The sequence below is a fragment of the Chionomys nivalis genome, chromosome 15 (genome assembly GCF_950005125.1).
Source record: "Chionomys nivalis chromosome 15, mChiNiv1.1, whole genome shotgun sequence".
NCBI classification, from domain to species: domain Eukaryota; kingdom Metazoa; phylum Chordata; class Mammalia; order Rodentia; family Cricetidae; genus Chionomys; species Chionomys nivalis.
In genome coordinates this window covers 68,048,443-68,066,071 of record NC_080100.1, presented here as the reverse complement: position 1 = coordinate 68,066,071, position 17,629 = coordinate 68,048,443, and the positions used below count along the sequence as shown (strand labels likewise).

At 42.1% G+C, this 17,629-nt stretch overlaps 1 protein-coding gene across 4 annotated transcripts; it reads right to left on the bottom strand.

The window, feature by feature from the left end:
* Nucleotides 1-1,136: 1,136 nt before the first annotated feature.
* Nucleotides 1,137-17,379, bottom strand: Rfesd (Rieske Fe-S domain containing). Of its 4 annotated transcripts, none has more exons than XM_057789892.1 (4): nt 17,311-17,379; nt 2,739-2,911; nt 2,613-2,647; nt 1,137-1,596 (listed from the first exon to the last, which is right to left on the bottom strand). In XM_057789892.1, exons 2-4 carry the CDS (start codon nt 2,908-2,910, stop codon nt 1,333-1,335), a joined length of 471 nt encoding a protein of 156 aa, XP_057645875.1. In that variant the 5' UTR covers nt 2,911; nt 17,311-17,379; the 3' UTR covers nt 1,137-1,332. The 4 variants fall into 4 exon arrangements, with proteins under 4 accessions (XP_057645875.1, XP_057645877.1, XP_057645876.1 ...); XM_057789894.1 differs by lacking the exon at nt 17,311-17,379 and adding an exon at nt 16,373-17,213 and having other exon boundaries at nt 2,739-2,914; XM_057789893.1 differs by lacking the exon at nt 17,311-17,379 and adding an exon at nt 16,373-17,213.
* Nucleotides 17,380-17,629: the final 250 nt, after the last annotated feature.

Here is a 17,629-nt window from a genome sequence, read left to right as displayed (position 1 = left end):
GAGTGCTAAGTTCTCCATGACAGACACTAGGGTGTTGCTCTAAATGCTCAATAACAAGCACGATATTGGTCCTAGGCAGCCAGAGCAGCAGTGGCCACAAATTACTGGTGTAGTAAGGTCAGGGTAAACCAAGAGAACATCAGTCTGCTTGTAAACTCTGAGGAACAAATACTACACATTTATGGGAACCTGTACACACGCACACACACACGCACACGCACGCACACATGCACATACATGCACGCACACACTGTTCTCCAAAATTCTTTTAAACTTCTATTTGAAAGTTTCATGCAAACAAAGTACTTTGGTTCCTGAGAGACTTTGCTAGCATAGGTGGTTTTTTAAATTCAGAAATTAGCGCTGTTAAGAGACAAGTCAAACCAAGTTTTATTTGGTTTACATCTAGTACCCTCCTTCCCCTCTCCTGATAGGGTCTCAGTATGGAGCTCTGGCTGTCTGGAGCTCACCGTGTAGACTGGCCAGACTGGCCTCAAATGCACAGAGATGCACCTGCCTCTGCCTCAGAATGCTGGAATTAGAGGTGTGTACCGTATGTCTAGTTTTAAGTTTCTCCTTTTTAAGTACAACACATATGATGGCCTCATTAGAGACAATTTTGAGATATAAATAAATGTCTGCTAAACATTTGTAAGCAAAAGTATACAATTAAAATTTGAGTGTCTCAGTGTACCTAATTTTACTTCTAAAACTATAAAAACCATAATTTAAAACAGGAGGCAGATAATTTGTGGACAAAGCAACACAAGAACAGAGGAATGCTGGGAACCATAGGAGAGAGGGACGGAGGCCATTCTGTGACTGCGGATTTAAAAGAAATCTTTTCCCACTTCAACTTTTCCTGTTACACCTTCTGTTTCATCTGTTACTGACTGTGTAACCTTCCTAAGCAGATCATCTCAGCCTCTAAAGGACAGATCCCAATCAGTCCAGAGAGGGATGGGATATATTCTGTCGACCTTCAGTGGCCCAGAGCCATACTAAAGTAAACGTGCTTTCAAAAACCTCCAAATCCAGGACTTTAAAAAATACTTGCTTTTATTTTTATGTATTTTATTTATGAGATGTGTGCTGATGCCCACACAGGCCAGAAGAGGGCATCGGATTCCCTGGAGCTGGAGTCAGGGCGACTGTGAGGTGTGAAGGTGAGGAAGAGGAGCAAGAGCTCTGAGCCCCTCTGGCCCATCTGCAGGCCCTGGAAAAAGTTACATATACCTATGTTGGAAAAAAATTATCTTTGGTACTGGAACAAAATTACTGTAAAATATTTTCAAACATACACATAATTTTGCTACCATATGTATTTTTTAATCAGGAAGAACTCCGAATCACTTTGAATTCTCCAGTGGCATAATAATCAGAGTCACATTTAAAAGGCTCCTTGGAAAGTGTCACATAAATGTTGCCATTATCCACCGTCACAGTGTGTATCCTTTGCTTTATTCCCTTGGAGCACCACTCAGGTCTTGCTGATGGGTCTTTAGGGTTTATAGACTGGTATAATCCTTCTCCTGTTGCCAAAGTGATTTTGTATTTATGCCAGGGGCAAACTATACATGATTGTCCATTGAAATCCTACAGGGGAAAAACAAAAGATTTAATAGGCTGACATTACAAGTTTAAGATAGGTTTCAGATTTAGTTAAGAATCTAATACAGGAGAACCGGGTTAAAGAACCACACCAGGCGGACTTGCACGCTCTCAGGATCTGTGGCAGGAGGATCTTGATGCCAGCCTGGACTACACAATGAGACTGTCTCATAAACAATGGGGAGCTTGCCAGTGGGATGGCTCAGCAGGTGAAGGCACTTGCCACTAAGGCTGATGATGTGAGTTCCCGGGAACTCACGTGATGGAAGAGGAGACCCATGTCCACACAGTGACTCTCTTTTTCCATACACAAATAAGCAAATAAACATTACAAATGTTTATATCAATATATTTAAATAAATACTAAAAATGTTTATTACAAAAGCAGTGCTTCCCTCTCCTATTTCCAATTTCCAATTTATCCAGCCCTAAGCAAAAGGAGGACAATGGAGTTTCTGTCGCGGGCTAGAACTCAGCGGGAGCACCAGCGGAAGAGGGCTGGTTGGCAGAAGACCACGCGGCCTCTGAGCCACAAAAAAGGGGTGGGGCTTCCAGTGCTGCCAGAGGAATTTTCACTAGCTTCTAGCAGAATTGTAAGGCCTGGGAGTTACTGAAGGTCTGAGTGCAAATGGACAAGAAATCTATGATCCCAACTATTAAACTGTCCTATGGACGTGTTGCCAAGCCTTAAGGAGCATGGGCACCACCTGGATCTGCTTTAAACACAGCTGTTTGCTTAACTTCAGTAAGCGTTTGTGGGAGCGGGCTTCTCCATATCCAATAGGTACCACTGTGTCAAGAGTGCTGGGCTGTGGCAGACACACTGAGTAGCAAGTTCTTCATGGGCTACAACCCTTGACAGTTTTATAGTGCTCACATGGGCATGTGCTTTAGTCCTGTACACCAGAAACAGACGTGCTAAAGTGGTTCCCACAGAGGTTAAAATAATAAAAATATTGGAAACATCTGAATTTGCTTAGAGTAAATTTAATTTTACATACCTCAATTTCTCCCAAGTGTAAGGGTCCTCCAGAATCTGAAAAGGAATTGATATTATATCTAATCACTAAACTGAATTTTGATAGTTTTGTGATGAACAAATACAAATTCTAAAAACGAAATCTTACGGTAGCAGCGAATGTCCATAGCATGGTATTCCCCTTTGTGGTAGAAAATGACTACTTCTCTGTCATGGACAACAGCCGTCATTCTTTCCGACTTTCTAATGTCATCCTCTCGGCCAACACAGACAGAAGTGTTCTTGTCGTCACCGCCTTGTTCAGAGACTTCAGGGTCCATGCTACTTAGTAAGGGGAGAAGGAAGAAAAGAGAGGAAGGGATGTGAGAAAAGGAGAGGAGAGGGAGGAGGAGGAGGAAGGAGAACACTAGATGGGTCCTTTCTAGTATGGACACAGCCTAGAGATAAATATTGAGTTGTCTGAATTTTTTGAAACTAATGAATGCATTTTTCTATAGCTGTATAGAATGTTGTTGGGCTTTTTAAAAAAATTCTTAGCTCTTTGATCTCTTTTGTCTTTGGGAGGCCACCATTCAGCTCCCAAACAATCACACGGACTCTTATTTTTACTTAGCCTGACTTATTTCTAGCCAGCTTTTCCTAATTGTCACATCTACCTTTTGCCTCTGAGCTTTTACCTTTCTGTTCTTACTCATGGCTTGCTGTGCTGGGTGACTGACCTCTGAAGTCCTCCACCCCATCTCCTCCTCGCTCCTAGATCTCTCTTCCCGGCTTTCCCCTCCTATTTATCCTCTCTGCCTGCCAGTCCCACCTATCCTTTCTCCTGTCTCGCTACTGGCTTTCCAGCTCTTTATTAGATCAACTAGGTGTTTTAGACAGGCAAAGTAAAACAGCTTCACAGAATTAAACAAATTCAACATAAAAGAATGCAATACAACCTATTCCTATACTTCTGATGTCTGATATTGTCTTCCCCTAACCTTTCTTCAAGGAACTGGAGACATCCTACATGAATATAAATAAAAATGCTTTTATTTCCATGTCATTTTAAATTAAAAAAAAAGACCTGGCCCGCGGTGGACGGAAGTGGCGGACGGGAGTGGCGGACGGAAGCGGCGAACGGAAGCACAGAACCCCGGCCCACACAGTTAAATCAAGTAGGTTTTTTGGGGCCTGGCCTGTAGAGAGGAAGGCCTTTTATTGGCGAGGTCCACGGGCAAACTGGGAGCCGCGTCCTGTCCCTGAAGACCCTCCTGAGTGGGGAGAGTGTTCTGGGCCCGCGCCCGGACACAGGAAACGGAGCAGGAGCATTCTCAGACCCCCTTCCCCCCCCCCCCCCCCCCCCCCCCCCCCCCCCCCCGTAAGCCTGCTAAGGCTGATACGCTCTGGGGGGGCTGCTCCTCCTCTGCTGCGACCTCTCTATTTCTGGCCCATCCCAGCTTGTGCCCAGGGCCCTCTTCCACTCCCCCTCCCTTCTGCGGGGCTGCGGGATCACCCAGTATAGCCTGTTTGGGCACTGGGTCGGGAGCTCGGGGCAGAGGACAGCGGGAGTTTCTCTGTTTTGGTGGCTGGCCTACAGAGGGGTAGGCCTTTTGTGGACGAGGTCCTGGGCAAACGGGGAGCCTGGTCCTGGTCCTGAAGATCCTTCTGAGTGGTAAGAGAGATCTTGGCCCACGGTGGGAGCCAGGAAACGGAGCGAGGGCACTTTGTAAGCAGAGCCCTTGGCCATCAGGGAAACCTGTTCTTGACTTTAAAAACCCATTAGATAGCATTGTTAGGAGGAGGTAGGCAGGCGTCAAGGCAAGAATTCACCCAACAATATGAAAAACAACATGGAAACACCAGAACCCAATGATCTTACAACAGAAGGACTTGAACACCCTAACAAAGAAGAAGTGGAAAAAATTGACTTTATGAAAGCAATAGAGTCCCTTAAACAACATGTAAAAAACACCCTTATAGAAATGGATGAGAAGTATAACAAAAAGTTTGATGAAATGAGTAAATATGTAAATGATGCCGTGGGAAACCAAGAAAAAACGATCAAACAGGTAATGGAAACAGTTCAAGAATTGAAAACGGAAATTGAAGCAAGGAAGAAAACACAAAATGAGGACCAGTTGGATGATATGGACAACGAGCAGAGGCTACAAAAACAAGCATAATCAAGAGACTACAAGAGATAGAAGAAAGAATCTCAGATTCTGAAGACAACATAGAGAAAATAAACGCACTGATCAAAGAAAACAGCAAAACCAACAAAGTTTTGTCACAAAACATTCAGGAAATATGGGACACAATAAAAAGACCAAACCTAAGAAAAATAGGGATAGAAGAAGGAGAAGAGTCACAACTCAAAGGTCCAGAAAATATTTTTAACAAAATTATAGAAGAAAACTTTCCCAACATAAATAAAGATATTCCTTTGAATATTCAAGAAGCATACAGAACATCAAACAGACTGGATCAAAGAAAAACATCCCCTCGCCATATTATAATCAAAACACAAAATATACAGACTAAAGAAAGAATATTAAGAGCTGCAAAGGAAAAACGGCAAGTTACTTATAAAGGTAAACTGATCAGACTTACACCTGACTTCTCTATGGAAACCATGAAAGCCAGAAGGTCCTGGATAGAAGTACTGCAGAAACTAAGAGACCATGGATGCAAACCAAACTACTATACCCAGCCAAGCTATCGTTCACTATCAATGGAGAAAACATGACATTCCAGGATAAGAACAAATTTAAACAATACGTAGCCACAAATCCAACCCTACAGAAAGTAATAGAAGGAAAATCACAACACAAGGAATCCAACATAGCCAACACTGCCTACAATAACCCAAGCATCTAGCGACCCTTCACCAGCACGACTCAAAGAAGGGAGACACAAAAACTCTACTACAAAAAACAATAGGAATAACCAGAGTAATCAACCACTGGTCATTAATATCACTTAATATTAATGGTCTCAATTCACCTATAAAAAGACACAGACTAAAAGATTGGATACGAAAACAGGATCCAACATTCTGCTGTTTGCAAGAAACACATCTCAACCACAAAGACAGGCATCTACTCAGAGTAAAGGGATGGGAAAAGGTTTTTCAAGCAAATGGTCCTAAGAAAAATGCAGGTGTGGCCATACTAATTTCTAACAAAACGGACTTCAAACTAAAATCAATCAGAAGAGATCGAGATGGACACTTTATACCCATAACAGGAACAATTCATCAGGATGAAGTCTCAATCCTGAATATCTACGCCCCTAATATAAAAGCACCCACTTATGTAAAAGAAATATTACTAAAACTCAAGGCAGACATCAAACCACACACACTAGTAGTAGGAGACTTCAACACACCTCTCTCACCAATGGACAGGTCAATCAGACAGAAAACTAATAGATACTTAAGAGAATTGTTGAAGGTAATGAAGCAAATGGACTTAACCAACATCTATAGAACACTCCACCCAAATAGGAAAGAATATACCTTCTTCTCTGCAGCTCATGGAACCTTCTTGAAAATTGACCACATACTCGGTAACAAAGGAAACCTCCACAGATACAAAAAAATATCAGTGTCCTCCTGTGTCTTATCAGATCACCACGGATTAAAGTTAGAAGGCAACAACAATGCTACCCCCAAAAAGCTGGCAAACTCATGGAAACTGAACAGTCAACTACTGAACCACACCTGGGTCAAGGAAGAAATTAAGAAAGAAATTAAAGTCTTCCTTGAATTTAATGAAAATAAAGAGACAACATAATCAAACCTATGGGACACGATGAAAGCAGTGCTCAGAGGAAAGTTCATAGCACTAAGTGCCCACTTAAAGAAAACGGAGAAAGCATACATTGGGGACTTAACAGCACACCTGAAAACTCTAGAAAAAAAAAGAAGCAGAAGCACCCAGGAGGAGTAGAAGACTGGAAATAATCAAACTGAGGGCAGAAATCAACAAAATAGAAACACAGAAAACAGTCCAAAGAATCAATGAAACAAAAAGTTGGTTCTTAGAGAAAATCAACAAAATCGACAAACCCCTATCCAAACTAATTAAACGACAGAGAGAGAACACGCAAATAAATAAGATCAGAAATGAAAAGGGGGACATAACCACAGACACAGAGGAAATTCAGAGAATCATTAGATCTTACTACAAAAGCCTGTATGTCACAAAACTGGAAAATGCAAAAGAAATGGACATTTTTTTAGATAAGTACCATATACCAAAGCTAAACCAAGAACAGGTGAACGATCTAAATAGACTGGTTAGTCGCGAAGAATTAGAAATGGTTATCAAAAATCTCCCTTCCAAAAAAAGCCCAGGACCAGATGGTTTCAATGCAGAATTCTACCAGACCTACCAAGAAGAGCTAAACCTATACTTCTTAATGTATTTCACAATATAGAAACAGAAGAGTCATTGCCAAATTCCTTTTATGAAGCTACAGTTCCCCTGATACCAAAACCACACAAAGACCCAACCAAGAAAGAGAATTACAGGCCTATCTCACTCATGAACAACGACGCAAAAATTCTCAATAAAATACTGGCAAACCGAATCCAAGAACACATCAGAAAAATTATCCATTATGATCAAGTAGGCTTCATCCCAGAGATGCACGGCTGGTTCAACATACGCAAATCTATCAATGTAATCAACCATATAAATAAACTGAAAGATAAAAACCATATGATCATTTCATTAGATGCTGAAAAAGCATTCGACAAAATTCAACACCCCTTTATGATGAAGGTCTTGGAGAGATTAGGGATAAAAGGATCATACCTAAATATAATAAAAGCTATTTACAGCAAGCCGACAGCTAACATTAAATTAAACGGAGAAAAACTCAAAACCATCCCACTAAAATCAGGAACACGACAAGGATGTCCACTCTCTCCATACCTCTTCAATATAGTGCTTGAAGTTCTAGCAATAGCGATAAGACAACATAAGGGGATCAAGGGGATCCATATTGGAAAGGAAGAAGTTAAGCTTTCGTTATTTGCAGATGATATGATAGTATACATAAGCGACCCCAAAAACTCTACCAAAGAACTCCTACAGCTGATAAACACCTTTGGGAATGTGGCAGGATACAAGATCAACTCCAAAAAAACAGTTGCCTTCCTATACACAAAGGATAAGGAAGCAGAGAGGGAAATAAGAGAATCATCACCTTTCACAATAGCCACAAATAGCATAAAATACCTTGGGGTAACTCTAACCAAGGAAGTGAAAGTTCTATTTGACAAGAACTTTAAATCTTTGAAGAAAGAAATCGATGAGGACACCAGAAAATGGAAGGATCTCCCTTGCTTTTGGATTGGGAGGATCAACATAGTAAAAATGGCAATTCTACCAAAAACAATCTATAGATTCAACGCAATCCCCATCAAAATCCCATCAAAATTCTTCACAGATCTAGAAAAGACAATAATCAACTTTATATGGAAAAACAAAAAACCCAGGATAGCCAAAACAATCTAATACAATAAAGGATTGTCTGGAGGCATTACCATCCCTGACTTCAAACTCTATTACAGAGCTACAGTATTGAAAACAGCTTGGTATTGGCATAGAAACAGAGAAGTCGACCAATGGAATCAAATAGAAGACCCTAGCTTTAACCCACAAACCTATGAACAACTGATTTTTGATAAAGGAGCTAAAAGTATACAATGGAAAAAAAAGAGCATCTTTAACAAATGGTGCTGGCAAAACTGGATGTCAGCCTGTAGAAGACTGAAAATAGATCCATATCTATCACCATGCTCAAAACTCAAGTCCAAATGGATTAAAGACCTCAATATCAGTCTGAACACACTGAACCTAATAGAAGAGAAAGTGGGAAGTACTCTACAACACATGGGCACAGGAGAACACTTCCTACGTACAACCCCAGCAGCACAGACATTAAGGGCATCATTGAATAAATGGGACCTCCTGAGACTGAGAAGCTTCTGCAAAGCAAAGGACACTGTCACTAAGACAAAAAGGCAACCCACTGACTGGGAGAAGATCTTCACCAACCCCGCAACTGACAAAGGTCTGATCTCCAAAATATATAGAGAACTCAAGAAAGTAGACTGTAAAGGGCTAATCAACCCAATTAAAATATGGGGCACTGAGCTGAACAGAGAATTCTCAACAGAAGAAGTTCGAATGGCCAAAAGACATTTAAGGTCATACTCATCTTCCCTAGCAATCAGGGAAATGCAAATCAAGACAACTTTAAGATACCATCTTACACCTGTCAGAATGGCTAAAATCAAAAACACCAATGATAGCCTTTTCTGGAGAGGTTTTGGAGAAAAGGGGTACTCTCATCCATTGCTGGTGGGAATGCAAACTTGTGCAACCACATTGGAAAGCAGTGTGGCAGTTTCTCAGGAAAGTCGGGATCAACCTACCACTGAACCCAGCAATACCAGTCTTGGGAATATACCCAAGAGATGCCCTATCATACAACAAAAGTATATGCTCAACTATGTTTATAGCAGCATTGTTTGTAATAGCCAGAACCTGGAAACAACCTAGATGCCCTTCAATGGAAGAATGGATGAAGAAAGTATGGAATATATACATATTAGAGTACTACTCAGCAGTAAGAAACAATGACTTCCTGCATTTTGCATGAAAATGGACGGAAATAGAAAACACTATTCTGAGTGAGGTGAGCCAGACCCAAAAAGAGGAACATGGGATGTACTCACTCATATTTGGTTCCTAGCCATGAATAGGGGACGTTGAGCCTATTATGCGTGATTCTAGAGAAGCTAATTAAGAAGATGAACCCAAAGAACAACATTTAGGCGATGAAAAAAGACAGAGACAAAGACCCACATTGGAGCATTGGACTGAAATCTCAAGGTCCAAATCAAGAGCAGGAGACAGAGCACGAGCAAGGAACTCAGGACCACGAGGGGTGCACCCACACACCGAGACAATGGGGATGTTCTATCAGGAATTCACCAAGGCCAGCTGGCCTGGGTCTGAAAAGGCATGGGATAAAACCGGACTTGCTGAACATAATGGACAATGAGGACTACTGAGAACTCAAGAACAATGGCAATGGGTTTTTGATCCTACTGCACGTACTGGCTTTGTGGGAGCCTAGGCAGTTTGGATGCTCACCTTACTAGACCTGGATGGAGGTGGGTGGTCCTTGGACTTCCCACAGGGCAGGGAACCCGGATTACTCTTAGGGATGATGAGGGAGGGGGACTTGATGGGGGAGGGGGAGTGAAGTGGGAGGTGGTGGCGGGGAGAAGGCAGAAATCTTTAATAAATAAATAAATAAATTTAAAAAAAGAAAAAAAAAGAATGCAATACATCTTTGCATCATTAAACAAAAGTTCCACATCATAAACAACTGCAACATATCTCCAGCTAACATTCCACAACAATAGAACACTTGTAAATACTAGATTGTAGCTAGTCTTTACTTTGATTTATGGACCCAACACCACCAAAACAAGGAAAATTCCCTACTGTCAGAACAGAAAAGACAGGCAATTTAAGAGCAGCGGCATAGAGCTTAAGGCTTCATGCCCTTTCATTCCATATCAAATTCAATACTAAAGAACATCCATCTGTTCTCCGCACTGTTTGTGTCTGTTGAAGGAGTCCATGGATGCTTGGGTACCCTGGTGGGTGCCTCACTCGAACACAGTCTTTTGTTTGTCCCACCAGATAATTACTCTCTGCAAGAGAGAGGTGTGAACAGGTTTTCACACCATTTTCACACATAGACACTAAGATGATTTCCCCCTTTGATTAACTTGTACAAGAGGATTGCAGAGTCTTTTATTCAGTCTTTCTACTGCACAGCGACTCAGTGGCTTGTGTATATGTTAAGACTATAGTCACGTCCCAGGGATTCCATGCGGGAAGACCAACCATGGCGTCACGGTTGGGGCGACTTCACACAGCAATCTCTTCCTGATAGAAGATGTCAATGTATGGGGTCCTGTAGGTGCCTGAACTGTTTATTGGAGCAGAGTTACTTCAATTCCTTTATTCTGTGACAAAATGAAAGGCTTGTGACATATGACAGAGGTTAAAGTGTCCCGGAAACATCTAATCACAACTTTGGTAGTCATCTTTAAAAGCCACCAGAATTACAAATGATATTATCTTCAGATTCTCCTTCCGAGTTTTCTCATTAGAGATGATCATTGTATGAATGCTTTCTGACCAATGACTATGTGACTGGCACTTCAGGAGTTGGGACATGCAAGCTTTCTGCCCTCTCAAGGATTGTGTTCTACATGGCAAGATTGATATCAAACAAATATATAAGTAAGAATGACACACGATGAAATTATATTGGTTGATGTGAGAGAAAGTGACAGGGTGAGGAAATCTTGCAAAGAACAGACTATAGCATAAGATAAACTACCCCCCTAAAATGAACAGACTGTAGCGTAAGATAAACTACCCCCCTAAAATGAACAGACTGCAGAGTAAGATAAACTACCCCCCCTAAAATGAACAGACTGCAGAGTAAGATAAACTACCCCCCTAAAATGAACAGACTGCAGAGTAAGATAAACTACCCCCCCTAAAATGAACAGACTGCAGAGTAAGATAAACTACCCCCCTAAAATGAGTCAGACTGTAGAGTAAGATAATCAAACTACCCCCTAAAATGAACAGACTGTAGAGTAAGATAAACTACCCCCCTAAAATGAGTCAGACATGTGAAGAACTGGTGGGAGAGAACTCCATACTGAGAAAGAATGAAAGCCCGAGGGAAAGAAAAGGCTTAGCTAGTTTGAGGAACAACAACAGACAGACAAAGCTGGACAACACTACAAGACTGGCTGCGCTGCGTATAGGTGAAGGACACCACTGGGGTGACAGAGGGAGGCAGCCAGTCTAGGGGCATGTGTCCTTTTAAAAACTGTGTTCCAGCCTCTCTGGAAAATGGATGGTAACAGAGCAGGTATGAGAACACAGAGCAGGAAGCTGCCACAGCCAAGCGGCAGAGCCAGGGTGACTTGGCCAGGGTGTTCTGAGGTGGGGGAGAAAGGGAACGCGGCCTAAGCCCATCCTGAAAGCTTGTCGTGTTCAGAGACAAGAGGAAGACGCGGAGAGAGGTGACACCAGCACAGCACCCAGGGACTGTTAATCAAATGAAATTAATTACTCTATCATCTGCCTTAAACTGCAAGTAGGTAATAATCAGAAAAATAAAGGCAGTCAATAAGGTAAAATCACTAACTGATACATGAAAAAAACTGGGGCTTCCCAGGAAACCATTCTGTTCTAAAACTGGTTAGGAAAAAGCTCAGAGTATCCTGCTCCCTTGGTGTAAACTGACTTATTTTTGACACTTCAACTCTCCTAAAAACCAAATACTGGCTGTGGTTATTAACTAAGTAAAAGCTTATATCCATTATATATAACCATTACAACCCTCTGTTGTCCATATTTCAAAGTGCTTTGGGCCAAATGTGGAAATTACAAGGTGAAGAAAGAAATCAGCACTTAAAAAATGAGTCGGTATTATTCCTAGAGACAGTCTCGGCTACATGTCTGCTCAGCCCTCAAGACTACCTACTCTGTAACACTGTTCAACACGCAGTCCCACGGCTGCATGTTTACAGGGTGTGCTTGTTTGTGAGACAGGTCTTATGAGTCTCAGCTGGCCTTGCACACCGATCTTCCAGCCTCCCTCTCCCTAGTGCTCATATCACAGGCATGAGGGACAACACCAGGTCTATGCCGGGCTCTGTGTGTGCACTGCAAGCACTCTACCAACTGAGCTGCATCTCCAGCAGCAAGTGCTGCGTGTGTGCGTGTCAGACATAGCCCTCCAAATCAAAACGAAATCCTTCTAAAGGTTTGTAGCAATCCTAGGTCTTACACGCCTCTCTCCCCACCCCCCCTCCCTCCCTCCCTCCCTCCTTCCCTCCCTCCCTCCCTCCCTCTCTTTCTCTCCCCCCTCTCTCCCCCCCCCCCGCTCTCATCTTTAAAAGGTTATTTTATGTAAGGGGTATGTTGCCTGCATGTGTCTGTGTACTACATGTCCATGCTTGGCTGGTGTCTGAGGCCAAAGACAGCATCAGATTCCCCTGGAAACCAGAGTTACAGAGGATTGGATGCCAACTTGTAGGTGCTAAAGATCAAACCTGGGTCCTCTAAAAGAGTAGCCAGTGCTCTTAAACCTCTAAGCCATTGCTTTAGCACCTTTGAATTTCATCTAAACAATTTTATAATTGTATGAATTTGTTATCAGAGTGTGAGATTTACAACTCTGACTTAAGCAAGATAAAGAATTTTATATGAACGAGGAAATGAAGTGAATAAAAATGATATTTGCTAGAGACTCAACTGCTGTTAACTACACTAAGTGGACTGGGAAATACTCTTAGTATTAAACTTATTCAGTTGTCTACAATTGAAAATACTATGAATCACACATCAGCTTCAAAGACCCCAGTTGTCAGTTGATGACCCTCAGTCTGCCTTCTAAACCACACTAATACTGCCATATTCACAAGGAGCTAACATCTTGACAAACCCATTTCAGTCTGAGGTAAACATTTTACATATATGTACCCACATATCCAATTTGTTTAAAGGAGAACTTGGACCTAGATTAAATGACTCCAACCCATAAACTTTACAATGTTAAGAGGAAAAAACTATGACTCATTTTAAAAGCAAGTTTATAAAAACAGAAAACTTAGGAACAAAATCTTCACTCAGTTTATTAGAAGTGAGCTTTGGAAAAGGAGATTTATCAGCTACTCTAACAAAGCAAGTGCTACACCAGGCAGAAGGTAGGACAAACGTTAACATCACAAGCCCAGCACTAAGACAGGCAGAAGGCAGGACATGTGAAAGCACCAGAGGCCTGGGCTTGGAGGGGAAGTCAGTGTGTGCACTGGCAGGGAGAAGCTAAACATTTCACTCAGTGTATAAACTTCACATAGATTAAGTTTAGGAAACTACTCTGGAGTCTGGAGTCAGCTCCTGCTCTGAGTAACCTAGCTGGGCTGGGATGCAGCTCAGCAACAAAGCATGTGTTTGCTAGCCCATGGCATGAGTTCTAGCCCTGTGTGGGGGAGGGGTTGGGGTTTAACTTGGCATTTAACTGTTATTTGAAAAAACTAAGATATATGCTGTTTTTAAAATTATCCCAAAATAGAACAGCAAAAATAAGTTTAACAAGAAGAGCAAGGGGCCAGCTGTGGCACACACATCCTTAATCCCAGGTCTCACAAGGCACAGACAGGTGGTTGTCTGTGAGTTCAAGGCTAGCCTGGTCTACCAGCTAGGGCTATACAGTGAGACTCTATAAATAATAATAAAAACGTAAAGGGAACCATCACCACAGTTTTTTCTGGGTTGTCTGTGACTGACAAGACACTGGGACAATATGTCTCTGTGCTCATTGGGTTTTGCTTGACTTGGTCAATTACAGGAATTGCTAGTGGGAGCATTTACCTTCAGAGCTGGACTGCAGTCTTATCAGATTTTATGGGAAGAACACAAAGGAAGCAAATCACGAGAAAACAGAAAACAAAAAGGAGAGGAAAGGTAAACAGGCTGAAGTGAAAGGAAAAAATATATTAAATTTGCAACACACATAGCCCTCAAAGTAAGATGCAGAAAACATGAAGACTCCCTATGGACAGTAAGTAAATGTCAAATAAACAAAGAAAATGGACAGAAGACAAGAGCAAAGAGTTCACAGATGAGGAATTCCGAGTGGCCAGCAGTCACATGTGAAGATGCTTAACCTCATCAGAAAAATAAAATGCAATGCAAAGCCCAAGCTGGAATATTTACATCCAGCAGACTAGCAAAAAGTTATAGGAGGTTGGCAAGAATACGGTATAACCAGTAGTGATGGCATCGCCAAAGGTGAAAAGTCATGACCCAATAGCCCACTTGAGGCATGTTAAAAGAATGACCACACCAGCAAAAGATAAGAAACAGCAAAGCCCATTAGTAGCAGGACTCAATCAATGGAGTGCTGTATTGCAGTAGAAACGAACTCATTTTTAACATGTGGAAAGTGAGCTTTCATTTCTTTTAATCATGTGCAAAATCACAGAAAACCAAATACCATGTTATTCATGAATATAAGCTTTGTAAGTATTTTCATTATTATTTTATTTTTTGTGTTTTGATATTTTGTCTGCATGTATGTCTGCACACTGTGTACATGTCAAGTGCCCTGGAAGGCTGGAAAATGGCATAGGATTCCCCTAGAACTGGAGTTACAGACAGTTTGAAGTCACCATGTAGCTGCTGGAAATCAAGTCCAGGTCCTCTGGAAGAGCAGCATTCTTAACTGCTGAGCCATCTCTCCAGTCCCCAGGAATGCATGTTTATAAATTTACAGAGAAATGCAAGAGGATAATAAAAGTATTCTTTAAAGCCTCAAAAATGTTGCCAGTTCTTAGATTTAAAGTTATTCTTTCTAGTATTTAAGTTGAATCCTACTTTGCCTTTGTTGTAAGGTCATGAAAAACAAGGTTTTGAATCCCTAGAGCATTTTCCCACACAGAGATAAGAATGAACTATTTGAGAATATATTAGGTCAAAACTTAGCAATAGATAAAAGGTTAGCGCCACCACCACCACCAAAAAACAGCAAATGGCAATAGATGTAGACTAACTTAACAGGTTAACCTCTCTTGACAATCAGACAAATAAAACCAAATGCAGCCTCCCTCAAATTTCAGTGTTTGAGCATGGAACATTTACAAGGTTTGACTCAGACCAAGAAAAACTGCAGTGCACTCTGAAGGGGCTGATAAGGAACAGAAGGCTCTACATGATAACAGCTTCAAAAAGCTATGATTACAGTCTTGCATAGAAAAGTATTATCTTTCAAATAATAGTTTTCTTTATGCACCATCCATGGTACTATTTATATGAGATAAATTATTTAAAATTAACACCCATATTGTTCTTAATTACTGTGAATATCACAGTCCATTTAGGTAATGAGTCCATGCGCTCACCCTTAAGAATTTAAATTCTTTTACTCTGATACACTGTTCATGCATGCATACATATGCCTACATATTTCCTCTATTTTAAAAAGCAGAATTTTTAAAAAGTGTAGTTTTTTACACTGACATAAAATTGTATGTATTTGCAGTCTACATGATGTTCTGAAGTACACATACATGTGGAATGACAAAACCTAGCTAATTAATTAGTTACCACACATAATTAACATGTTTTGATGAGAACATTTTCCATGCACTTAGCTTTTTCAAGAATAACTGTTAGGCATTCACCATGTGTATAATAGAGCTAAGATACCAGATTCCTTTACCTAAATAAAAGAAAGTGCAAAGTTAGACAACTACTCAATTTTAGCAATAAATGATTTTCTTCTTTAAAAAATTCAATTCTGCCAGGCGGTGGTGGCGCACGCCTTTAATCCTAGCATGCCGGAGGCAGTGGTAGGCGAATCTCTGTGAGTTTGAAGCCAGCCTGGTCTACTGAGTGAGTTCCAGGACAGCCAGGGCTACACAAAGAAACCCTATCTCGGACAACAACAACAAAAAAATGTTCTTCTGTTCCATAGTTCTCTTTTTGAAAAATGGTGGGTTTTGTTGTTTTTGTTGATCCCTAAAATTAGGTACCTAAAAGTGTGCCTTCTAAAAATAAAACTACACATTAGCTAAGTGAACGCTCCGTCAGTTTTAGATACCTTTCTAATGCAGATAATTCATTCAAGTAAACATGCACTGGACATAGAAGACGACATGAAAGTAAAGGTACTCACGTGTGACTCCTCTTAAGCAATGACTAAGGCGCTCTAAGAGCAAGCAAGCACTTGGCCACACACTATCCCAATGCTTATCTCCAGGGTGACACACTTGGTTTTAGGCTCAGGGAGGGGAAATGCTTTAGCAGTTTTATAGCACTTTGGATGAATAAAAACATACAGCCAGCTACCTTTGATGAATGACTACTAGCTTGGACACTGCATGTAAAGGCTCATTACTCCTCATGAACTGACTAGGTGTTGCTTTCATGTAATTAGCAGCCAGCGATTTATAGGAACATGTGACCTGAAAGAAAATCATCTTGAAAGCCACAAAAGCCCTTCAGCAAAAATGCATAGAGGTCTTTATATTAGCGGTGCATGCATGTATCAGGAAACATGGTTCCTGATCTAGGAATGCTAAGGCACAAGATTGTGTCCACAAGTATTTAAAGAACACCTGCTCAATTTAAAGGAAGTCATGCAGCTGAGCAAATTACCGCCAGCGTCTGGTATTAAAGAGGACAAGAAGGTTCGTCTGAGTCTGAATCCCTGGAATACGCTTGACTTGGGGCGGTGCTGCATTAAAGGTCGTCATCACAGAGTGCGGGGACCGAAACTGCTTTAATACACCTCTGCTATTTACAGCTGGGGGCAACCACAGGAAACGTCAAGTTCGGCTGCCGCCGGGAAGAGCCCTGCAGCTCGGCTCAGAAGGCAGCGACGGACCGGCCGGCACCAAGAAGCAGTCCCAGCGGCCATTCTAGGGCACGGGGGTGCGAGGGACCTGAGGATCAGCTTTCATGACTGACGGCGCAGCGGCAGGAGAGCCCGGACCGGGCTGGCTCAGAACGGCCGCCAGCCGCCACCGGAAGCCCAGGCCCGCCCTCCGAGAGACCGGAAGCAGCGCGCGGAAAAGCTCCGCCCGCAGGCATCGCCGCACCCCGAGAACCCACCTTCCGGGGCTGGGGTCCTCGCCCCGCCCCGCCCCGGCACGCTGGCTCTGCGTCCTGGGCCTGCGCGCGCAGTCTCCAAGTGGGGGGGGGGGGGGGGGCCGCGCGCGGCAAGGCTACGTGATCGGAAGTACGGGTTCTCGGGGCTTCCGCCCAGTGTCTGATTACTGCTTCAGTCCTGGCCCGTTATGAGTGCTTTTGATGGTGACAGCCAGCCTACCCTGCTCTTCCAGCATGAGTGACATCAATTCTTTTTTAAAGGCGATTGATGGTTTCACGCTAGATTTACCCAAAGTTTAATTGCACTCAGCAATCTCATGCC